The sequence below is a fragment of the Chlorocebus sabaeus genome, chromosome 11, assembly GCF_047675955.1.
Source record: "Chlorocebus sabaeus isolate Y175 chromosome 11, mChlSab1.0.hap1, whole genome shotgun sequence".
Taxonomy (NCBI): Eukaryota; Metazoa; Chordata; class Mammalia; order Primates; family Cercopithecidae; genus Chlorocebus; species Chlorocebus sabaeus.
In genome coordinates this window covers 98,655,937-98,681,996 of record NC_132914.1, presented here as the reverse complement: position 1 = coordinate 98,681,996, position 26,060 = coordinate 98,655,937, and the positions used below count along the sequence as shown (strand labels likewise).

At 38.1% G+C, this 26,060-nt stretch overlaps 1 protein-coding gene across 1 annotated transcript in view; it reads right to left on the bottom strand.

The window, feature by feature from the left end:
• UTP20 (UTP20 small subunit processome component) overlaps nt 1-26,060 on the bottom strand; it is a 108,729-nt gene that overhangs the window by 33,002 nt on the left and 49,667 nt on the right. The window contains exons 28-40 of the mRNA XM_008004396.3: nt 20,239-20,382; nt 19,183-19,262; nt 15,393-15,619; nt 14,731-14,875; nt 13,077-13,164; nt 10,815-10,958; nt 10,580-10,630; nt 10,325-10,477; nt 8,600-8,755; nt 7,657-7,797; nt 6,791-6,928; nt 1,202-1,341; nt 868-950 (exon numbers count right to left, since the gene is read on the bottom strand). Of these exons, the coding sequence (XP_008002587.3) occupies nt 868-950; nt 1,202-1,341; nt 6,791-6,928; nt 7,657-7,797; nt 8,600-8,755; nt 10,325-10,477; nt 10,580-10,630; nt 10,815-10,958; nt 13,077-13,164; nt 14,731-14,875; nt 15,393-15,619; nt 19,183-19,262; nt 20,239-20,382 (1,690 nt within the window). The remainder of the gene's footprint in view (nt 1-867; nt 951-1,201; nt 1,342-6,790; nt 6,929-7,656; nt 7,798-8,599; nt 8,756-10,324; nt 10,478-10,579; nt 10,631-10,814; nt 10,959-13,076; nt 13,165-14,730; nt 14,876-15,392; nt 15,620-19,182; nt 19,263-20,238; nt 20,383-26,060) is intronic.

The following is a 26,060-nucleotide window of genomic DNA, read 5'->3' as shown; positions in this document are numbered from 1 at the left end:
CTAGTAATGTTTATTACATCTTCTGTTTTTACAGATCAATCTTGTCAGGCATTTGCCAATTTATAATCTTCTAAGTAGCTGGGATTACAGTTGTGAGCTACTGTCCCTGGCCCAATTTATAATCTTTTCAAATATTTATTTTTAGCTTTGTTGACTTTTTTTTCTATTGTATCCAGTTGATTTTCCACCAATTGCTGCTCTAATTTTTAATTACTTATTTTCTTACACTTTCTTTCTATTTATTGTGTAATGCTCTTTTCACACAAGAAGGTGATAAAATTGGATTTCTATATAAATAATCTACAGCTCACATTTTTTCACTGATACAATTTAGACTAGCCTTCTCTTCTGTTATATAAAGTTTTCCAAGAATACTTAAACCATTCATTTTAGCTTCCCTCCTGACTCATTAATTGGCCATTGCTAGTAAGAGCAGACAAAGGGAATAAGTTGACTGTCACAATCTTTACTCATTATCATAAACTATCTAAGAATAAGATGAAAATCTTGTTTAAGAAAGTTTAAGGGGCGGGCATGGTGGCTCACGCCTGTAATCTCAGCACTTTGGGAGGCCGAGGCGGGTGGATCACGAGGTCAGGAGATCGAGACCATGCTGGTTAACACAGGGAAACCCCATCTCTACTAAAAATATGAAAAAATTAGCCGGGCGTGGTGGTGGGCGCCTGTAGTCCCAGCTACTCGGGAGGCTGAGGCAGGAGAATGGCGTAAACCCGGGAGGTGGACCTTGCAGTAAGCTGAGATTGTGCCACTGCATTCCAGCCTGGCGACCGAGAGAGACTCTGTCTCAAAAAACAACAACAACAATAACAACAACAAAAAAAAACGAAAAAAGTTTAAGAAACTTACTTTCTTCATTCTCAATTTTTTCCATTTGTTCTTCAAGAGTTTTGTGGTCAAAGTGGAATGCTTCTAACACTATTACTAGCAAACTGTTAAAAAAAAAAAAAGTACACAGAAATGTTCATTTGATTATTAATATCATTGGACTATAAAAGGAGAGGAAATTTAAACACTAATAAACATTAAAATTATTTTTATTAGCACTTTTAATTTTAACAGGTATTAGCATAACCTTATTAATACAAGATAAAAGTAAATTGAGATACAGAAAGACTAATTCAGAAAATATTTTTAAAATTACATTTAAAAAACAAAACAAAAATAAGAAGTTTGACCATACCTGACACCCAGTTTTTGATTGATCTGTCCCGTTTGTAAGACATGAATGAAATGTTTCAAGTAATACATATATGCTGACCAAGAGAGATGTTTGCAAATGGCTCCAATAACCTCTGTGGCAGCAATGGTTATATTTTCATGCTGTAAAATAAATCCAGAGTATCAATGCAGAACAAGGATTTGCTAATAAAATGCAAGGCTAACTCAGTATATTGAAAAACAGTAGGTTCTCGGTAATTACAGAAGAAAAAGAATGCCCAAACTATGCTCATTTTCCCCTCTAACCCTAGGAAAACATGTTATCCATTTAAAGGAATTATATCATCTTTTAAAGGCTATTAACATATTTTGGACTATTTTCCACTCAGACCTCCTTAATGGGTTCAAGACTACAGAAAGCAAATGAAATAAATTCAATGTAGAAAAACCGACAAATGACAAAAATTATGTATTGTGCTACTCAGTCCTCAAAAGTACATTGTGGGTGGTGGGGGTTGAGGGGAGGAAGATAATCGGAAAAATAACTAATGCATGTTGGGCTTAATACCTAGGTGATGGGTTAGTAGGTACAGCAAACCACCATGGCACATGTTTACCTATGTAACAAACCTACACATCCTGCACATGTACCCTGCAACTTTTATCAAAAAAAAAAAAAAAAGGTACACTGCCTCAGAGACATCTCTTTCAGGCCATGATGAAAAACAGAGAGTGGATTTACCTGTAGACCTTAAACTAGAAAAGCAGGCAAAACACATGAAACAGGCCAGGCGAGGTGGCACACGCCTGTAATCCCAGCACTTTGGGAGGCCAAGGAGGGCGGATCACAAGGTCAGTAGTACAAGACCAGCCTGACCAACATGGTAAAACTTCATCTCTACTAAAAATACAAAAATTAGTTGGGCATGGTGGTGAGCACCTGTAATCCCAGCTACTCAGGAGGCTGTGGCAGGAGAATCGCTTGATTCCGGGAGGTGGAGGTTGCAGTGAGCCAAGATTATGCCACGGCACTCCAGCCTAGGCCACAGAGTGAGACTCCATCTTGGAAAAAAAAAAAAAAAAAAAAAAAACACATGAAACAACAGTTTCCAAACCTTGGATATCAACCACTGCAGGCCAGTGATCTCTGAGAGAAATAAATAAATAAAGTGAGGCTTATAATTACCCCAATTTACTCTGTGGAGAGAACTGTTAAGTTGCAGCACAGGAAGAGAAACCAAAAAGAGCCCAGTGGTCTTCCTGAGTTAGAAGACAGGGTTGAGGCTACGGTAGCTAGAGTCCATGGGGCACAGCACCAGAGAGAAGAGCTGCACAGAGGGAAGCTGCACAGAGCAAGCCCCTTGAGTCTTTGGCTGAGTACTGAGCAGTAAGCGTGAGTAAGGAAGACACGGGAAAAGAACCAAAGAAGGGAATAGGCAAAACAATCATCAAAGACCATATAAGGTTGAGGCTAGTTCACAGTCCCATCAGCCAGAGTGAAACACCTCATGCTACACAGGGCATTGGGTATTTAGGTACTTAGAATGGTAGTATCTCAGTACCAGGGCCCTATTAGTCATAGACTAAAGGCTGCTCCTGCCCTAAGAGAGCTTGAAAGCAAGATTCTAAAGAATTAGACTATTCACAAGTAACCTAACTGCATCTGAGAATAATTCTCAGGAATACTTAAAGACATCCTAATGTACCCAACGCCCAGTAAGGTAAAATTCATAATGTCTGGCACCTAATAAGAAATTACAGCTGGGCATGGTGGCGCTCGCCTGTAGTCCCAGCTACTCAGGAGGCCAGTGTGGGAGAATCACTTGAGACTAGCCTGGGCAACAAAGCGAGAACTCCATCTCTACAAAAAATAAATTAAAAATTAGCCAGGTGCAGTGGTGTACACCTGGAGTCCCAGGTACTTGGGAGGCTGAGGTGCAAGGATCATTTGAGTCCAGGAGTTTGAAGCTGCAGTGAGCTATGATCATTACACTGCACTCCAGCCTGAGAGACAGAGCGAGACCCTGTGCAAGTTTTCTAGCAGGCTTGGCAATAATTTATAAAATTCTCATATGGTTATAAGTGGTTAAAACTTTAATACTTAGAAAAATAAAAGAAGTGAGAGAAAAGCATAAGAATGTTAAGGAGAGACATGAAAGATATTTTGAAAAGATGAAATTGAACTTCTAGAGATAAAAAAGACAATTCTGAGAGGGAAGATATACTGGATGGGATTTACAGCAGATTAGACAATGCAGAAAAAAAGATTAGTGAACTTGAAGACAGAGCAGCAGAAAAATGAAACAAAATAAAACCCAGAAAAAAAAATGAAAAAAGCAAAACAATATAAAAGCCTCTGAGTTATGGGACAACTTCAAGTGACCTAATAATGTACACTGGAGTCTCCAAAGGCAAGAAGGGGACCCAAAAATATTTAAAGAAATAATATACGAAAATTGCCAAGTTTGGCTGGGAATAGCGGCTCAACCCTGTAATCCCAACACTTTGAGAGGCCATCGCAGATGGATCACTTGAAGTCAGGAGTTTGAGACCAGCCTGGAAAACATAACGAAACTCCGTCTCTACCAAAAATACAATAAAATTAGCCAAGAGTGGTGGCATATGCCTGTAGTCCCAGTTACCAGAGAGGCTGAGGTAGGAGAATCGCTTGAACCTGGGAGGCAGAAGTTGCAGTAAGCAGAGATTGTGCCACTGCAGCCTGGGTGACACAGTGACATTCTCACTCCAGCCTAGGTGACAGAGTGAGATTCTGTCTCCAAAAAAAAAAAAAAAAAGAAAAGAAAATTGTCAACTTTTATGCAAACTACATATCTATATATTCAAGAAGGTCAATGAACCCCGAGCACAAGAATCATAAAAGAAACGACACTAAGGTACTCATAATCAAATGGCTTAAAACCAAAGGTAAAGAGATACATTTTTAAAAGCAGTTAAGAAAAAACTCTATGAAAAAAATCCAGAAACTGTCTACAAGGGCCAGGCCAAACAATAACAACAACAAACAAACAAAAAAACAAAACAAAAACAAACAACCCCCAAACACATTACATTCGGGGGAACAAAGTTAAGAATGACTTCTCATTGGAAATAATACAAGCCAGAATACAGTTGAGCACCGTCTTTGAAGTACTAGAAGGAAAAAACAAAAACACAATAAACCTATCAATCGAGAATTCTATACCCAGCAACATTATCTTGCAAAAACAAAGACAAGCAAAGACAAACAAAAGCTGCAAGAGTGAATCACTAGTAGACCTGGACTAAAAATTAAGGGAAGTCCTCTTGTCAGAAATAAAATGAAGTCCAGGCACAGTGGCTCATGCCTGTAATCTCAGTACTTTGGAGGCTGAGGTGGGAGGATTGCTTGAAGCCAGGTGTTTAAGACCAGCCTGAGCAACAAAGGAGATCCTGTCTCTACAAACAAAAACAAAAAAACAAAAAACTAACATACACACAAAAAACAAACAACAACAAAAAAATCCTCCTTTGTTTCCTGCCACAACAAATAAATAAGAAATTTTAAAAATATAATTAAAAGAAGAAAAATGATACCAGATGAATATCTGGAACTCCACAAAGAAACAAAGAGCACCAGAAACTATAAATGTGTAAGCAAATATAAAAGACCTTTTCTTTATTTTCAAAGAGCTCCTTAAAAGATAATTGACTACTTAAAGCAAAAATGACAACAATGTACTGTGTAGTTTAAAATGAATGGAGAGGCAAAAACCTACGGCAAAAATCCCTCAATAACTAATAAGCCAATGGAGATAAAATAAAATCTCAAAAAAGTATAATTAACCCAACAGAAAAAAAGATAAAGAGAAAAAAAGAAAAAATTGGGTCAAATGGAAAATAACAAGACTCAGATCAAAACACAATCTTATAAATAATCATATTAAATGCGAATGGTCTAAATACCAATTAAAAGGTTGTTGGACTGGATAAAAAGTAAGACCCAGTCAAAAGCTACCAATAAGAAACCAACTTTAAATGTAAAGTCATAATTAGGTTAAAAATACAAGTCTAGAAAAGGATATACTGGCAGGGCACGGTGGCTCACGCCTGTAATCCCAACACCTTGAGAGGCCGAGGTGGGTGGATCACCTAAGGTCATAAGTTCCAGATCAACCTGGTGAACATGGTGAAGCTCCATCTTTACTAAAAATACAAAAATTAGTTGGGCATGGTGGCAGGCACCTGTAATCCCAGCTACTCAGGAGGCTGAGGCAGAAGAATCACTGGAACCTGGTAGGTGGAGGTTACAGTGAGCTGAGATCGCGCCACTGCACTCCAGCCTAGGTGACAGAGTGAGACTCCATCTCAAAAAAAGGAGGTATCATGTGAACACCAACCAAAGCTAAGTATACTTTATTTTTTTTTCCTGTCTACATGCCATTCATATTTCAATGGCATCAAACAGTTAGGTTATGCTTACTAGCTTTTTAAACCAGAATATAAGGGAGCTATCTTTTAACTACTTAGATAATTCCTTTAAACATTTTGAATATCCTGAAACAACAGAAGAAATCTACTATTGTATAAGGCTATGTAATCAACAGTACAAATTTAAGTCCCAAATCCTGACATTACTGCAATTAGATTTGAATTTCTATGATCATTTAATACCACCTTTCATTCATCTTTTTTTTTTTTTTAAATAGTCTTGCTCTGTTGCCCAGGCTGGAGTGCAGTGGCACAATCTCAGCTCACTGCAGCCTCTGCCTCCTGGGTTCAAGTGATCCTCCTGCCTCAGCCTCCTGAGTAGCTGGGATTACAGGCATTCAACACCATGCCTGGCTAATTTTTATATTTTTTGGTATAGACGGGTTTTTGCCATGTTGTCCAGGCTGGTCTCAAACTCCTGACCTCAAGTGATCCACCTGACTTGACCTCCTAAAGTGCTGAGATTACAGGTGTGAGCCACTGCACTTGACCTCATTAATCTTTTTAATCAATAATTACTTATCTAGTCTTTACTATGTGCCAGGTACCATTCTAGGCACTGTATAATATAAAGGTTAAAACAGCCCTAAGTTCGAATATCTGTTCTGACTCTGGGCGTCTCTGAGAAAGTTATATAACCTCACTTTTTCTCAGATTGCTCTCCTGTAAAATAGTACTTGAAGAATAGTCTCTACCCTACTCCAGAGGGTTGAGTTATTGTGAGAATGAAGCACTTGAAATAGTGCCTGGTACCTGGTACGGTGTTAATGATAACTACTATTTCATTTCACTTCTTGTAAGTCATTTGCGAAAATAATGACTGCTCACTAGGGTAGTTAACCAGATTGAAGTCCTATGACACAAAAATAAAAGTATGTAATTTTAATAATGTGATAATTTCTAGGAGGAAGAATATTTTGTGGTGGGCCTTTGTGAGCTAATAATAGAAAAAAACACAAATAATAGCCATCATTTAGATAGCATTTACTATGTGTCAGGCACAGTTCTAAGAGCTTTAGAACTATTCTAAACCTCTAATTATGGTGGTGACATCAACATAAACACCATCGACTCCATCTATATTTTGGCAAAGGGTGTCACGGTATGGGAAGAGGGTCCTCGGTTTCTAGATCTAATGACCTACCTTGAGCATTTTCTCATCAAAAATTGGAGTCATGGCATAAGGCATGATGTAATTCTGAAGAGATTTAGAAGACAGAACAACTTTGCCTTCCATTAGTTGTTTTGCAAGTTTCTTCAAGGCTCTTGCTCTTCTGTGGATCTATGAGTTAGATAAAATATGAATTAGTTACTGAATAATCTCACCTTCAAACAGCTCCATTTTAGTATCGTATTCTCTTTTCATGAAAAGATTAAAGGAGTGGCTGGGCGCAGTGGCTCATGCCTGTAATCCCAGCATTTTGGGAGGCCGAGGTGGGCAGATCACCTGAGGTCAGGAGTTCGAGATCAGCCTGGCCAACATGGAGAAACCCCATCTCTACTAAAAATACAAAATTAGCTGGGTATGGTGGCACATGCCTGTAATCCCAGCTACTCGGGAGGATGAGGCAGGAGAATCCCTTGAACTCTGGAGGTGGAAGATACAGTGAGCTGAGATCGCGCCATTGTACTCCAGCCTGGGCAACAAGAGCGAAACTCCGTCTCAAAAAAAAAAGAAAACACAGTCTATGTGTTACATGAGCAAACACCTGTGCCTTGATTTGCTTTCAGAGATAGAATCCATAGCATGTGTTTAACAGTGAACCCAAAGTATTTACACTTCTTAGGAAAAGGCAGAGAAAAGCAACACTATTATTAACTGTGGTCTGTGATACCACCGAAGAAATCAGAATCCAGGAAATGATCATCTTAATACAAATTTCAATGATGATCATAAAGGTTAAGGAAAGAGAAGCTTAAACCTTTTCGGAAAGTTAAAACACGTCTTTCCAAATGAGGCAGAACTGTTTGAAGTATTTCATAGGTAGGAAAAGCAGAATTGTCTTCTACCTGAATGTGCTTCATGTTCTCAAAGAAGTCCATTTCTGGGTCATGGTAATGAGTAAGCTGTACCAAGTCTTTGAATTCCAGTTGGTTTGGAAAGGTTTGAATTAAACAGGAAAGTATCGTGGTATAATCCTGTTGAATACTCTGTAAATATGAAGTGAAGAAAAAATATTTTATTTTAAAAAGAATTTGCTTCTTAGAGAATATGAGGAAACAGAAAAAGACATAAAATATTAAAAAGTAAAATATTTCCACTCTTAAAAAAAAAAAAAAAATCAGGATTACTCGAGCCCAGGAGTTTGAGAACAGCCTAGACAACATGGTGAAATCCTGTCTCTACAAAAAATACAAAAATCAGCCAGGTGCGGTGGTGCATTTCAGCCTGGGCAACAAAGTGAGCCCCTGTCTCAAAAAACAAACAAACAAAAAATCTGACAGCTGTATTAGATCAAAAGTGACTGGTGGCCAGGCATGGTGGCTCACGCCTATAATCCCAGCACTTTGGGAGGCCAAGTCGAGTGGATCACTTGAGGTCAGGAGCTCGAGACCAGCCTGGCCAGCATGGTGAAACCCCATCTCTACTAAAAATACAAAAATTAGCTGGGTGTGGTGGCGCGTGCCTGTAATCCCAGCTACTCTGGAGGCTGAGGCAGGAGAATCACTTGAACCCGGGAGGCGGAGCTTGCAGTGAGCCAAGATCACGCCGCTGCAGTCCAGCCTGGGCAACAGAGCAAGACTCCATCTCAAAAAAAAAAAAAAAACCAGAAAAAAAGTGACTGCTCTCCTTTCTAGTGCCACTCCCATTAAAAGTCTGGTGACTACTCAATCAAGTATTCTCATTACATGCACTAAGCCTTACTACTTTTCTCTACAACAGTAGCAAATGTGGGAAAACAAAACAAAACACAGCCTCAGACAGTAATGCCTAAAAGACAAAGTTACATACCTCTGTCTGGCTCTTCAGACCTTTCCTCAATTTCTCCAGGAGTGAACGGTGGATGATTTCTCTATAGTCTTTCTCTGTGACGTTCAAGGCAGCTAGCTTTTTGATGATACTCATCAGGCACATGCTGGCATTATCACTTAAACTCATATCTCCTAACTGCAAAAAAAAGAGAAAAAAAACCCCAAATTATTCTATAATAACTACAATATGGAATATTACTTCCCAGTACAAGCATCTACATAATTCTGTCACCGTGCTTGTAAAAATGCCTACTAAGCAAGTTCCCACAAATACTTCATACCTAAGGGAAAACCAAATGTAGGGCTATAAGGAATATAATACTGCAAATGGCTGAAAAACCACGCTTCCCAAGAAGTGTCATTTAATTTCAGGTAGCACTATGAAATGTCCTTGTTAATTAGTTTTACCTCCCAAAGCAGGCAGTCTAAAAGGTTCACTAAAGCCAGTTTTCAATATTCAGTATCAGGTCATTACTGAAAATGACAGAATTGGCTGCTCCAGAAGCCAATTTTCAATATTCAGTATCAGGTCATTACTGAAAATGACAGAATTGGCTGCTCTAGAGTTTGTGGTTTGAAGAATGTCAAAGTGAGTGTAGGGAAGGTATCCTTGACTCAGCCAGCCAGGCAGTGACTTAGAATTTTTTGTGCTGAGTTTTGACATGATTATGAAGAATGAGCATAAAATGGGGAGATTATTTTTTCATATATTACATAATCCTTAATATTAGATGAATAACTATAAAATGCCACAAAGAGATCACTGATGCCACTACACAGTTAACAATAATCAAAGGTTTCATTTTCTGCATTTTTGGATTTTAATTCAGTTCAGCATCGTAGCACTTAATATAATCCAAACACTTTTTATTTCTCTTATAACTTCAATAAAAAAGGGATAATTTTCAATTAGTATAGTTACGTGTTTAAAAATTGATGTAACTGATACACCATAAAATTCACCCTTTTAAAAAATTTACAATTTGGCTGGTTGTTGTGGTGCACACCTATAATCCCAGTACTTTGGAAGGCCAAGATGGGCAGATCACCTGAGGTCAGAAGTTCGAGACCAGCCTGGCCAACATGATGAAACTTTGTCTCTACTAAAATGCAAAAATTAGGTGGGTGTGGTGGCACGCCCCTGTAATCCCAGCTACTACTCAGGAGGCTGAGGTGGGAGAATTGGTTGAACCCAGAGCGGGAGGCTGCAGTGAACCAAGATCACGTCACTGTACTCCAGCCTGGCTAAGAGAACAAGATCCTGTCTCAAAAAAAAAAAAAATGTACAATTCAATGGTTTTTAGTATATTCAGGAGGTTGTGTGATCATCACCACTAATTCCAGAACATTTTCATCACTCCCAAAAGAAACCCTATACCCATTAGAAATCACGCCCCATTCCTCCCTTTCTGCAGCCTTTAGTGACCTAATGTACTTCATCTCTATGGATTTCCCTATTCTAATACATAACTTCTTGATTTTTTTCAAAATGCTTTCATATGTGTTATTTTATTCACAATATTTGCCTTTCCAATCGTAAGAATAAGTGTTTTGCCAGACAAAAGATTCTTCACATGACGAAATTTAATCCTAAAAACCTTTGTCCCCCCTCAAAAAACAAATTTAAAGATTAGGTCACTGTATTAGGCAGCTGTATTACCAGAACAATAAAAAATAATTTATGAATTTTGCTATAATAACCTACCTCTAGATTATAGAAACAATTATGCATAACTGGAATTAGGTAGTTAACATCCACAATTTGCATTTCTTTAATATAAGAGGTGATCGTCTGGAAAGTCTCAAAGCGAAGGTCAAAGTTGATATCATCAAGATGTCTTTGATCGAAGGCATTAAGCTATAAGAAATGTCATTGAAATTATATAAATGAAGGTATATAAATCTTAAGTAAACAAAAATGATAATACTTTTGAAGCCAAAGAGAACCCTTCTTTCTTACCTTGACAACATCAGTAATATATTTTAACCCACTCTCAAAATCAGAAAGAGTCTGAAAGGAAAGAAAACAGTGTATTACCTTAACTTTTCTGCCCTCCTCCCCTCAGTTCCCTGTCCCCACTCAAATTCGTATAAAAACATCACCCTGGCATGAAGAAAGCCCCTAATATGGTTTATAAGTCATAATTACATTTTTTAAAAAAGGGTGATTTGGAGTAAAAATGAATAGTACAGACCTCGAAAACTGTACAAAGCAATTTTCTTGACAGTTTGTTCTTAATAACTGAGAAAAGTTTTGCTATAGGCTTGAGGAAGCTTGTAGGGTCCACACAATGCTTTAACAAGTTTTGTACTGTCACCAGAATATCAACCTCTGTATCCTTGAGAAGAAATATTAAGAGAAGTCACATTTCAGTAAGTTATAAACTGGTCAAATTATACTTTAATATATTACAACACAGAAAACAATTACAAATAAGATGTGAAAGTAGTAATTGGAAAAATTATTTTATCATCTTTTAAAAGTTTTTAGCATTTTAATGTAAAACCCTTAAGAATGTGTGAACCAGTTTCTTCCTTTAATTCTAATAAGCAATATATGTAGTTTTGAAACATAATTTTTTCTATTGTCTAATCAAAAAAGATACAAGAAAATGAGCTTACTGAAGTACAGTAGTCCCTCAGTATCCAAGGGGGACTGGTTCCAGAACCCCAAAAAATACTAAACTCCAAGGATGTTTAAGTCCCTTATATAAAGTGGCATGGTATTTGCATATCACCCACACACCCTTCTGTATGTTTTAAGTCACCTCTAGATTACTTATAATACCCAATACAATGTAAATGCTATGTAAATGGTTGTTATACTTCATTTTTAAACTTTCCATCATTTTTATTTTTATTTTATTTATTTATTCATTTTGAGGTGGAGTCTCTTTTGTCTATTCTGGAGTGCAGTGACATGATCTCGGCTCACCACAACCTCCACCTCCTGGGTTCAGGTGATTCTCCTGCTTAAGCCTCCTGAGTAGCTGGGAGTACAGGCACATGCCACCATGTCTGGCTAATTCTTGTATTTTTAGTAGAAACGGGGTTTCACTATATGGGCCAGGCTGGTCTTGACCTCCTGACCTCGTGATCTGCCTGCCTTAGCCTCCCAAAGTGTGGGGATTACAGGCATGAGCCACCACGCCCAGCTGGTTAAAATTTGTATCATTTTTATAACTATATTGTTATTTCTCCAAATATTTTCATCCAAGTTTGGATGAATCCACAGATGTGGAAATGTGAATACAGAGGGCCAATTGTATACACTTCTGGTCGTCTACAGATCTGTGGTCTTCTAAACTGAACAACTGTGTGGTGAGAAATGTTTAGTATCACTACTGAAGTCTGACAAATGAGCATGAGCCACTGGAGGACTCTTAATTAAGACTGAACTGTGGTTTGCAAATCATACCAGAAACACTTAGCTGTGTCTGAATATTAAAAGTCTGATTTCTATTCTGTTTTGCCACTGTGATCTACAATTAAGATTATACAATGCGGCCGGGCACGGTGGCTCATGCCTGTAATCCCAGCACTTTGGGAGGCCGAGGCAGGCGGATCACCTGAGGTCAGGAGTTCGAGGCCAGCCTGGCCAACATAGTGAAACCCCGTCTCTACAAAACATACAAAAAAATTAGCTAGGGGTGGTGGTGGGCGCCTGTAGTCCCAGCTACTCGAGGCTGAGGCAGAAGAATTGCTTATATCCAGGAGGCGGAGGTTGCAGTGAGCCGAGATTGTGCCTTGGCACTCCAGCCTGGGACAACAAGAGTGAAACTCCATCTCAAAAAAAAAAATTTACACAATGCACTTCTTGGGTTCCAGGTTTGTTAGAGAAAGAAAAACGCCTGAAATGAATCAGAAGCTAAACAAGGGAAACAAAGGGGCTAGTACTTTGTTATTGTTGTAGATGATGATGTCTCCACTTTCTTGCCTGCCTGCCCCCATTCCTAGTGTCTGTCCTAATCTTTTCCCTCTCATTTTTAAATTTTATTTATTTATTTATTTAATTTTTTTTTTTTGAGATGGATTTTCACTCTTGTTGCCCAGGATGGAGTGCAATGGCGCAGTCTGGGCTCACAGCAACCTCCGCCTCCCGGGTTCAAGCAATTCTCCTGCCTCAGCCTCCTGAGTAGCTGGGATTACGGGCATGTGCCACCACATGTGTCACTGGCTAATTTTGAATTTTTAGTAGAGATGGGGTTTCTCCATGTTGGTCAGGCTGGTCTCGAACTCCCGACCTCAGGTGATCCGCCCACCTGAGCCTCCCAAAGTGCTGGGATTACAGGCGTGAACCACCCCGCCTGGCCTAATTTTTGTATTTCTATATAGTCTTTTAAGTTCCTTGGGATAAATGCATCACAAAATCTAGCCAGTAAAAGTGCTGCAGTAAAAGTAAACCTAGAGATAAAGCGCTACTCTAAAGACAGAGTAAGTGTCCTATGAGTTTGTACCTCAGCAATATTGCCACGGTGGAGGAATGGAAGGAGAAGCGTAATGAGTAGAGAACTTTGTTCTTTGTCTTTCATAAACTTGCTGATCCTAAAGAAGGAAAAAACAAGTACGTAAGGACCATATATAGGAATATTTCTCTAAGAAGTTAAACTTTTTGTAGAAAAAACAGTGACTAAAGACACAGTTTTAGCATTCCAATACACAGCTAGCTTTCAAGTATGTGTGCATGTATAAAAAGTTTACCTCAGTTACTTAGCTGTGCTCACTCTTACTCCTCTCCACCATCAAGCTCATGGCTACTATTCTATTTATTTTGCAATATCTGATTGTGTGGGTTACAGTGAACAGGTGAATAGGTGGGTTAGAGTGAACTCCAGTCCTGTAATCTGGCAATTAGTAATTGCTTTATTTTGCAAAGAAACAACATTTTTAAGTGCCAAGACTTAAGGGTTTATGTACAGTATTTCAATTTAACACCCATGATAGCCCTGCAATATAGGAATCGTCAGCCTCATTATGCCCAGAGAAAAACTGAAACTCAGAGAAACTGACGTCTCACAGCTAGAAAGAAGTACAGCAGGTCTTTCAAACTCTGGTCTTTCTAGTACCCAATCTCCTCTCATCATCTTTCTACTACCACATAGCCTAGGATGAAATTTAATGAGTGTATTTAGTATGATTTCCCATTCTGCATAACTTAGAAATACAACAGTATTTTAAAAAGCATTGTAAAGAAGTTTCTAGAAGATTCGAACAGATCACTTTTGGTTGATACTGTTTTAAATAACAGAAAAAATACATTTTCAACAACTAAGCCTTGTAATGGTCAATTTAAAATTAAGATAGAATTGTTTCTTGCACTCAGGTTTATCAACCTTTCCCTTTACCAAAATCACAACAGATCCTAGGTCTACTGCCAAACAGACTCTTTAAAAACCCTTGTGAGATCTTCCTGACAAAAAACAGAACAATCTGTTCTTTCAAGTTAATTATTTTTATCATTACACTAAAGAGTAAAAAATTGTAATTCCACAAAACTCAAAATACACAAAGGCTAAACAAACAAATCTATTAGTCTACTTTAAGATTTTGAAAAATCTGTTCCCTTTAATTTTATTAAACAAAGACAGATGCTATGAACAGTTTCTAGTAAGTATTCCAGCAGAGAAAGGGAATTCCGCATTAACTTAAAAGTAAAAGGGATTCAAAAATATTAAAAAACTTTTTAGCTCCTTATTGCCAGGTTCAAACACCTGAAAAACAAGGTAATTTTTTAAATTTTTATTTTATTTCATTTTGTGATGAAGTCTCACTCTGTTACCCAGGCTGGAGTGCAGTGGCGCGATCTCGGCTCACTGCAACCTCCGCCTCCTGGGTTCAGGCGATTCTCCTGCCTCAGTCTCCCAAGTAGCTGGGATTACAGGTGTCCACCACCAGGCCCAGCTAACTTTTGTATTTTCAGTAGAGACAGGGTTTTGCCATGTTGGTCAGGCTGGTCTTGAACTCCTGACCTCAGGTGATCCACCCACCTCAGCCTCCCAAAGTGCTGAGATTACAGGTGTGAGCCACCACGCCTGGCCAAGATAATAATTTTTTAAAAAGTTAAAACCAAGGATGGTAATGTTATCTTTTAAGTATCAACATATCACTTACTTTGAAAGAATGCCAAGCTCTTTACTGACTTGTGCTCTATTCTTTTTCTTTTTCACCTTTTCTGCACTTATTGTGGTTTTGCTGAGATACTGAAGAATTGCAGATACATGAGGTAGAATTAATCTTCCTCCTATTGTGATAGACTCTGAAATAGATAATGATTAATGTTTTGATTTTAATAAACTCTCTTAAGGCATAACTCTACAAAATCTTCATGATGATAAGAAAAGCACTCAACCACTATGAACATTTAGTTAAATTTTGATTCTTATAAACAACTTTCTTCTTACTCAAAATAGCTATATTACTAGTTAAATCAAGAACTTATTTAAGAGACCTTTGAGGCTTTATTTAAACCATTTTTTGGTAATAGTAAGGGAATTATTTGGGATAATATGGTAAGAAGAATGTAGAGACATGACAGTAGAAATCATTTTCATAATTTCCTGGAGGAGAGTTGAGACTTCTTGAAGAGTAAATAATCTATTCTTATAACTGCAAAGAAAATTCAGTTTATATAAATTAGTATTAGTTCCCAGAGAAAAGAAACTTATGAGTATATGCTCTCAAGTGAGTCAGATTATACTGATCTTTTTTCTCTTCTGAGGAAACAATTGCTACATCAGAAGTCTAAGAATTATCTGCTTTGTCATCATACATACCATCTATGTTTTCTGCTATGCCAGGGTATACACATCCAGTTACCAGCAAGTTCAAAACTGTTTCTGTGGGCTCGAAATCTGGAAGGTTAAGAAGGTCATCAACTATGTCCATTACAATAGTAGCTGTGGCATCAGAAAGATTCTTTGCTGAGAGAATTGCAAAAACATTGGTCAGGATATCACATTCTGGGTGCCCAGGCTTCTGTTTAGCCAGCAAAGGGAAATACCTGGAAGAAAAAACATTGTAATCATCTTATTCTCAGTGTGTACACTTCTAAAAACATGTCCATATGAATTTTCACCATGAGTTTAACAAATATATATGCATATGTGTGTGTGTGTCCACATTAATAAGATTATTCAAAGGGGAATTACATTAAATCTAAAATTCGATGGATAATAATTCTAAGTATTACATTACAAACATATTACTTAGGCACTTTATATATATTTCTCATTTAATTCTCATAACCTTTCTATGTGGTAGTATCATTATTCCCACATTATGGATGAGAAAACAGATTTGTCCGAAGCCACTGAGCTAATAGTAGAGCTGAGATTTGAATCACAATTTAACTCCAATGTCTAAGCTCTTTCTAAAAGAGACTTACTGGAAACAGACTACTTTTCAATTATAAGCTTTCTAGAACGTGAATGTTTAAACACTCACATAAAACCCTATGTACTAGAACACAGGAGTTAGGAGTACAGACCAAACAAACGTTTATTGATCAGGATATGGAACATTCAATGTTGGGAGATGGGGATGAATCCATCCCCAATAATGAAAGACTCACATGAAAGTTATAAATATCCTTCCTAAAGCAAATGCACCAACAAGGGCAGAGGGACAAAGGCTTTCCAGCCAAGGGTAAACCAGCAGCTGATTCAGTCAGAAATGCAATCCTAACAATTACTAGGAAGGTCAAACAGAAACAATTCAGATAGTTTGCCTTTTTCAATTCATCATCACTGGGGTCGGGGCGGGGGGAAGAGCTTGAGCTCTTTAACATACTTAGCATTGACAAACTGACAGAAAAGGTCTAAGAGGTTATATTCATACATCTTTCTGTCCAACAAATATTGTGCATAGTACGGGCAGGCTTTACACAAGGCACTTTATATTATATATTATCACCTCTATTATCAATGAAGTAGGTCTTCACCAATAAATGGGTATTATACCCATTTTACAGGTGATGAAACTGAGGCTTAGAGGCCAACTTGACCAAAAGAACACACAGTGGTGCTAGGATTTGAAGCTAGGTTAGTGTGACTTCAGAGACTGTGCTCTTAATCACTATGTTGTTTTGTTGTCTTAAACGTTTTCTAGCAGAAAAGGGAAGAGAACTGCTTTCAACTGCAGGTAAAGTCCTAGCAAGAGCCCATTCAGATACAATGCAACTTCCCAGCGACCAAACCGTTTTCCCTTGACCAACGTAACTTGCTGCCACAGTACAATGAGCATGCTACATGCTAACGTGCATGGCTCAATCAGCAATTCCAATCACTCAAACAACATGCAATGATCGTCAACTACACATGGATGAAGATGTGTAACCCTCTGTGGAGTAATAAATGAGACACGGTCTTTGCCCTGAAGGAGCTGTAGATAATGTTATGAAGACAGATGAATACAACAAAGGCAGTATGTGATGACAGGGCCTTACAGAGCTGGAAGGAGCATGCAGGAAGAAGAGACTGTGCTATGCTGGGGCTGCAGTGACTAGAACCAGAGCAGCTAAGAAAGGGGCCTGGGACAGTCCCGGTTTACATTGGCTGTTTTGACTTATTTATTACATCTCTTTTCATCCTCAGGAGTTTTTCAATGTGGACAAAAAAGTATATGCTCACCTTAGTAAGCTTTTGCTGTCCTGAGTTCACTTAATTTCTGAGAAAATTTAAACTTACTTGTAAGCTAGTAAAATGCTAGACTTCTCTATAGATGAAAAATCTGTTTTAATTTCTAATTGACACTATGTAAACAGGAACTACACTTCAAAATCTAATTTTTTTTTAATTAAAAAGTAACATTCCCATTGAAGGGGTTCTGAAATATTCATTCGTTAATTCTTTCACACACAACTTCATATGCATATCTATTGCTATGTGGATTCCAAGGGAAGTCAACAATTTTAGAGATTTCTTTCAGGTGAGTGTTAAGTATAAAAGGGAAAAAAAAGGTTCTGCTGCCTAACTCTTCCATTGTTATGTGGCTTCTATTTGCCCAACCAAAACATGAGAAATTGCAGAAAAGAATGAAATGGCATCCAACAATGTGGCTCGATACCTTGAATAAGGCCCCAACAAATATGAAAATGAGTCTCTACTGTAAAGTCTTCCTGGATGGAAGTCCTTCATGGCTTATTTGCATGGAAATGAAAAAACTATATATAACATTTCTCAAGTATGCCTATGAAGTGTCGCTTACAAATGTCCAATGATAAAGATATAAAATTGCTGTGTCAAATTGGGGAATAAATGTAGAGAACTTACTATTAGTAAAATAGACAAATTTTCCTGAGGAAGACAATGTCAAGGTTTTTGGTTTGTTTTTGAAGGCTAATAACATGAAGAAATGTCCATGACATAAAGATACATGAAAAAAACAAAATCAAAAGCCAGTTATAGAGTATGATTCCAATCTTGTAAAAACCAAGACTATAATTTTAACATCACTGAATCAATAATAAAACCTTTTCTGACCATGAGAGCTGAATGTACATTTAGATGGAGTTTCACAAAGAAGACAATCGTCTAGAAAATCTGGAAAGATTGTGAGGTTTTCCTGATTTTCAGTGGGAACTGGGAAAAACACATAGAATGCCAATTACAAGTCAGCATTTATTTTTAAGCAAGCATGCAGAAAATAATATTTATGTGATGATATAACTATCTGGTGTGTTTCACATTCTGTTTTTCCCTATGCCAGGCCAAATCAAACAGCTGACATAATTATTACATATATTGGAAGAACATCTCTATCAGCTCTAATACTTAAAATTTTCAAGTTTTAATCAAACTGTAAAAATTGCCAAAAAAGTATTAGTTTTAGCTGTAATACATACTCTAAAATTTTCTTTACTTTGTAAGATGTTATTTTAGCTATTTTTACTTTTTAATTATTATAAAAAATTCAAACAGTCCAAAAGATGTATTATGAAAAGTCTCCTCTCCCTGCTCTGGTCCACCCAAACCTCCACGTGCTATGGCCACATTGTTAATAGTTCTCATGTGTCCTTCTGGACAGTTTCTATTTCATTTCATATTTATATACACAGACACATACCTTCCTGTATCACACTATATATATTGTCTAGCAATTTATCTTTGTATCTTTTTTTTTTTTTGAGACAGGGTCTTGCTTTCTCCCAGGCTAGAATGCAATGGCATGATCATGGCTCATTGTAGCCTCGACTTTGTGGGCTCAAGTGATCCTCCCACCTCAGCCTCCAAGTAGCTGGAACTACAGGAATGTGCCACATGCCCAGCCAATTTTTTGATTTTCAGTACTGGTCTCGAACTCCTGAGGTCAAGCAATGCTGCTTCTGCCTCCCAAAGTGCTGGGATTACAGGCATAAGCCACCATGCATGGCTATATTTTTCTTTAAACTATGTATTTTCAGATCTTTCCTTGTTTTTACTCAGCTGCCTCATTCTCTTTAACTGTATCAAAAGTAGTTCACTGTATGGAAAGACCATAAATTACCTTATTAGTTCCCTGGACTGCTTTAGCCAGATTCGTCTAAAACATTGCCCCTTTTAAAGAAGGAAAAAAGAAAGGTTATACCTTGCATTTCTGCTCCAGACACTGATCAGTTTCAGCAGAGGAGTAGGAGAATATTGACTCTCAGATCCAAGCCTGCTGATCTAGGAGACAAAGTAAAAAACAGAATACCAAATACATATACCAAATTACAGAAAAACCACAAATAACAAGCACAGAAATCACAGCAGAGGATAAAAAAGACAAGGGACAGAGATTAACATCCAAATGACAGAATAAGAAAAAGTATAAAGAGATCCAAAAGAACATCTACATAGGAAAAATGGCAAAGGTGATGCATGGAAGTGCTAGACACTTGAAAAGAAATGGTATTTTAGGTTTCAGAGTGTTGAAAATGACTGGGACCTCCAACACCTAGAAACATTTCCTAAAATCAAATCTCTCCTTCAGTCTATACCTGTACCAGTTATCATCACCAAGGGGTTACAACCAGAGAAATCAAAATAGGAAGTATGTAATAGAAACACCTGTGTGTTTTCCCTCACGCTTGCCAAAGGTCAGAGGCAATGCTATGTGAGGTGCTATAAAAATCATGTTACAGGCAGGGCGCAGTGGCTCATGCCTGTAATCCCAGCACTTTGGGAGGCCGAGGCAGACGGATCACCTGAGGTCAGGAGTTCAAGACCAGCCTGGCCAACAAGGCGAAACTCCCTCTCTACTAAAAATACAAAAATTAGCTGGGCATCATGGTGTATGCCTGTAATTCCAGCTACTTGGGAGAGTGAGGTAGGAGAATCTCTTTCTTGAACCCAGGAGGCAGAGGTTGCAGTAAGCGAGACTCTGTCTCAAAAAAAAAGTTATGTTACAGTTGCTAAAGAGACACATTCATATTCAGTTGAGCCTTAAGTGTAAATGCTATGGTATAGCAGAAACTGACTCTTGAGTTTTAGGTGGTAGTGAAGGCAAAGAAAAGTGTTCTAAAAACTTCCAGAAAGAAGGGCTCGATGTAAAAGAAAAGACCCAGATAAGCATTCATGTCTGGGTGGTAGCTATGTTGGTGAGTTAGTAATAAGGGAACAAGCAGAAGGCATATAGGCAGATGTAGAAATCGAGATTTACCTGGGGCCAAACTGCACCATGAAACACAGCATCAATTTCTTCTGTTCTAAACTGATATGATTCCCAGTCCAAAAAGATATCAGTTACCATTTTGATTCCAAGACGTCTTAAATTTTTCAATGGATTAATAAATCTCAGCTGTATCTGTAAAACAAAGATCTTCTGTTTAAAAAATACATATATATCATTTTTATCCCTGATTCCTCAGAGAGGCACTCTTGCTCAGGTGGCTAAGAATCAAACTGGAAATCCTATTACTAAATCTGTTGACTTGATTTATATGGGAACACCAACCAAGCAAATTGTCTTACTTTTCTCATTGAACAAGAAAAGAAAGCGGAGTCTTAAAACAATATCACTGCCTAGTAGGCACACTAGCTATCCTTAAGAAAAAACATTATTACAACTGGAATAGTTGTTTTGTATTCTATATTGTTTTACTGTTTTATTCAAGTAAAATCCTGATTTCTTCCCACGAACAGAGAATTCTAAACAAAGCAAAATTTTTTTTTCTTTTTTTCCCCAACATAATGCCTTATATTAGGGGGGAAAAAATTAAATCTTCATTTCAAATGAAAGTCATTTTTCTATTTATTTTCATACTTATTATTTTACTTTTTATAAGACTAGAAGTTATAAATTATTCTTGTTAAAATTAGCCTGGGGACTAGTTAAGGAATTTATGACTTTTCCATACAGTGAAATACTTTGTACAGCAAGAGAATGAGGTGACTGAATCAAAGGATAGGAAGATTTCAACACACATAGTTCAAAGAAAAATGCAATTTAGAAAGAAATATGATTTGTCTGTTTAGAGGCATAGAGGCTGGAATGAGTGTGAAGTAAAAGCAAACCTTTAAAATAACAAACATTGCTACTTCCACTGGCATCTCCTTCCCTGTGAGTTATACAATCACAAATTCACAGCCAATTTGTTCAGGCTCAGAGTAGGACAATTTATTGAGTCCCTACTAATGGCTCCAGTGGCATGCCAGTCACAGTCGTGACCTCAATTCAACTGAAAATCTTATTAAAGGCAAATTTATTGAATGTATATAAGAGACTGAAAATGCCAAAGACATTTCTTTTTTCTTTTTTTTTTTTTTTTAAGATGCAGTTTCACTCTTGTTGCCCAGAATGAACTGCAATGACACAATCTGGGCTCACTGCAACCTACGCCTCCTGGGTTCAAGTGATTCTCCTGCCTCAGCCTCCCGAGTAGCTGGGATTACAGGCATGTGCCACTATGCCCGGCTCATTTTGTATTTCTGGTAGAGACAGGGTTTCTCCATGTTGGTCAGGCTGGTCTCGAACTCCCCATCTCAGGTGATCCACCAGTCTCGACCTCCCAAAGTGCTGGGACTGCAGGCGTGAGCCACTGCGCCTGGCCCAAAGATATTTCAGTAGGAGGAATTACTACAAATTTCAGGACAGAGCTTCATGGAATAGTTAGATTTCTACTGGATACTAAAGAATGAAGAGCTTTAGGCCGAGCAGAGGAGAGACAAGGGCCTCAGAGGGATTTTTCCCTAGCACAGAGTGTTTAAATAAAAAAAAAAAATAAAAAAAAAAGGGAGAAGATTCAACCCCTGATCGTTTTCCCACTTGATTAGTAAACTGTGGGCTCTAGACATGAAAGTGATCATTTATTTTTATATATCACCTTAATTACCTACGTTAAAACCTAAAAGTCACCTTGCAATTTATAAAGACAACACAAATGCTCTCATATAGTGAATATCAAGTCTTATGGCCAAGATAACATGAAGAAAACTAACAGGAAAATTACGTATCATGAAAATCTGATAATCTGACCAACAGAGGTATTCGAATCTGATATAGCACATTTTAAATTCAAGTAAATATGAACAAGGATGTCATTAGTTTGCTGAGCAAGCCTGAGGAATCACGATATCTCACATATGGTCTCCTTTTAGCTTATTATCTTATTATGCAAGTCACAAAGGAATTGACAGTAAGCAAGCACAGGTGATGTAGTTACAAGTCATTCTGTTCTGCTTCAACTAGCAATATTTTCATCAGCTGCATCAAGTTTAGTGAAAGATAAAAATCATCCCTGATATTTGAAAAAACATGGTATCCGGAGGAAATATGAAGCTCATAACTGCAAACATGATATCAAATAGACACTCCCCACCCGTCTCCCATTCCCACCAACCACCCTTCCCATCGGGTACAATCTGCATGTTCTATTCATTTCTGTAACTAAAGCGCCAGCTGCCCAATTTACTCAATAATTGTTGAATAAACTAGAGAAAAACCCTGAAAATGAGCAATCATACACTTTAATTCCTAGAGGAACAGTCAATATGATTGAGTTTGTATGTGTTTACAAGTTACATTGTTGCTTAAATGTACAAAAAAACCCCAAAACCAACAATTTTCAAGTATCTTTTAATGCCGATCAATGCCCTGAAGGAAAGACACAAAAAAGTAAATATATAACTGAGCTGAAGCACATAAATGTAGAACATTAACTCACTTAAGCAAAACTACTGTGCAATAATTCACTAAGGAATTCCTTGGATGGGTCCAAGAATTTCAATGGAAAATATAAGAAAGCTCATATCTGTCAACAAGCTTAAAATCTCATTAACTAATGAACTGTGATATTGCATAAATGATCCTTTGAGTTACTGATTATTGACTTAGGAGGGAGGCTGTATTACTAAGTAACTTCTAAGTTAACCAAAAATGTGAAGGCACTACACAGGCAAACCTTTCAAAATTTAATATATTCATATACAGATAAAGTCACTATCACTTGCTACAAGGCATAAACAGGTTCTCACTTAATTCTTCCTGTGGCCCTTATTATGCTCTCATTTAACAGAGAAAGAACTTTCTAAGACCTCTTTTCTGCTTCCATTCTTGGCCTCCCATAGTCCCTTTTCCACAAAGCCACCAAAGCAATATTTTTAAAACACTACACAGTCCTTATCACTCACCTGCTTCCAGCCCCTCAGCAGTTTCCATTATCTTTAGAAGTAAATTCACCCCTCGTCATAGCCTACAAGGTCCTACAGAGCCCATACGACCTACCTCTTTATCCTCACCTTACATGACTCTTCCTGCTCCTGGTGCTCTAGCCATCACAGCCTTGTCTATTCTTACAACATGTCAAGACCATTCCCAACCAGGGATTTTGCACTAGTCATTTTCTTTGCCTGAAATGTTCTTCTCATGGTGAGGTGTAAGCTCAAAGATCACCTTTTTATAGAGGACCCTCACCATCCTAGTAAATGAAGCACCTATCCACCCCCACACTGGTCACTTTCTATTATATTTCCTCATCTTACATTAAATTTTGCACATCTTCCATGTCTCTCCTTAACATGCTCATGATTTCTTCTACTTTCTCTAATATATGGAGGGTTTTTATAATAGCTATTTTAATGTCTTCGTCTAATTTTTTTTTTTTTTTTTTTTTTTAGAGGCAGAGTCTCACTCTGTTGCCCATGCTGGAATGCAGTGGTTTGATCTTGGCCTACTACAGCCTCAATCTCCTGGGATCAAGTGATCCTCTCACCTTAGCTTCCTGAGTACAGGTGTGTGCTACTGCACCTGGTTAATGTTTTACTTTTTGCAAAAATAGGGTCTTGCTATGTTGTCCAGGCTGGTCTCAAACTCCTGGCCTCCAGTGATCCTCCCACCCTGGCTTCCCAAAGTGGTGGCATCAGCCTCCTTGTCTAATTCTATTATCTGTGTCATTTCTGGATCTGCTTCTATTGATTGCCCTTTCTCTTCATTATGGGTAAAATTTTCCTCCTACTTTGTATGCCTGGTAATGTCTGACTGCATGTCAGACATTGTGAAATTTATTTTCACTTAAATCATTTAAAATTTTGGGCTTTGTTCTGGGATCAAACTTGAAAAACGTTTGGCCTTTTAAAGTGAGCCCACAGCAGCCTCTATTCTAGTGCTAATTTGGATCCATGACTGAGGCAACATGTTCCAAAGACTCTCCCCCGGTGTATTGTGTATTACGGGATTTCTACTGTGGCTGTTGGGGATGTAGGCTATTTCCAGTCCCGTGTTAGTCTGAGGACTGTTTTGCCTGCTCCTTTATAGTGGTTTTGCACTTCCAACCAAGATGGAGTAAAAGGGACTGGATTTACCCTCCTCTCTTAAGCAACTAAGGAAGTAAACAAAATATATAAACAATAATTTTCAGACGTTGGACATCAGGCAGCAGAGAACAGTGATTACTCAGAGGCGGAAAGCAAAGGAAATAAGCCCTGTGATTTCCCTAGTTTACTGCCTTGGAGAGTTTTCAGGCCTCAGTGCAGGAAGCAAGAGCCCAGGCAGAGTCCACTGACCCCAAGATAAAGAGACAGAGCTGGGCAACTTGGGGAGGCAGAGGCAGCTAGAACTCACAGGGCAGAGTACTGACAGGAAAGAGTTACACCGAGAATGAGCCTCAGGACCCTGCAGAAGGGTCTCCTCATTTTATTTTCCTTCCAGAATGTACTTCCCTCTGACATTATTTTAATTACGTGTATATTTATTTATTTATTTATTCATTCATTCTTTTTCTCCCCATATACTGAGTCCTCACATGTCTCACTCCTTCCCTGGAACAATGTCTGGCACACAGTAGGTGCTCAATAGGTACTTAATGAACAAATAAAAGAACATAAATGTCTGTGTGCTTTGCTGACTATTCCCAGTGTTTAGTACAGTACCTGACACATAGTAGAGGCTCAATTAATATTTACTGAAGAAATGAATGAAAGAACGAGAAAAACAAAATGTGACTACCAAAATGGAAGAAGTGTTCTAAATCTCTGCATCTTGGTTATAAGAGAATATAATTTCATTGCTAAAACAGATTCACATCTATGCATAGCCCAAACCAGCAGCCTAAAATTTTGGCAGTCAATTTTCACTTATCAAGATCATATTTGACAGGCAGTTCACTGGGCATATCTAGAAATCAAATGAAATAAATTTTGGCCAAATTAAAACTGTGCCTATTTGGAATTAACTGAGAGTCAACAGCAGAAATCTGAGTCTGGAGCTCTACTTCAAGTTGCATTTTCTCCCAGAAGCCTTCAGTCCATAAGATATTATGAGGCCGGGCACGGTGGCTCATGCCTGTAATTCCAGCACTTTTGGAGGCCGAGGTGGGCGGATCACCTGAGGTCAGGAGTTCGAGACCGGCCTGGCCAACATGGTGAAACCCCATCTCTACTAAAAATACAAAAATGAGTCGGGCGTGGTGGCGGGCGCCTGTACTCCCAGCTGAGGACTGCTCAGGAAGCTGAGGCAGGAGAATCACTTGAACCTGGGAGGCGGAAGTTGCAGTGAGCTGGGATCATGCCACTGCACTCCAGCCTGGGCAACAGAGCGAGACTCTGTCTCAAAAAAAAAAAAGATTATGGACTATTTCCCTAAACTCCAAAGAGTTCGCTCATGTCCACGGATCTATTTCAACAAAACATAAATTGTTTTGAATATAATTAGAAAACACTTCCTGAGCACCTTTTGGCAGTTGGCCAGCTGGTTTGTTTTGCCCCATCTTACTATTTATATTTATTCAAAACACTGCACTTATTGTTGGTAAGCATCTACTTTTTAAAGACTTCCAGGCAACCCTCAAAATAACAGTGCTGATGGTAACAGTGGTCTATTCATTTTCCAGCCATCCTGGAGAAATGAGAGTTGAAAGATACCTTATACTTCTAGGCTCTTGGAATTAAAATCTAAGAAATATCAGCTCAAACACTTGACTTGGATTCCCGAGAAACAGAGAACTAACCCACTCACTACGAATCCATCTCTTTTTAAAATATACACTT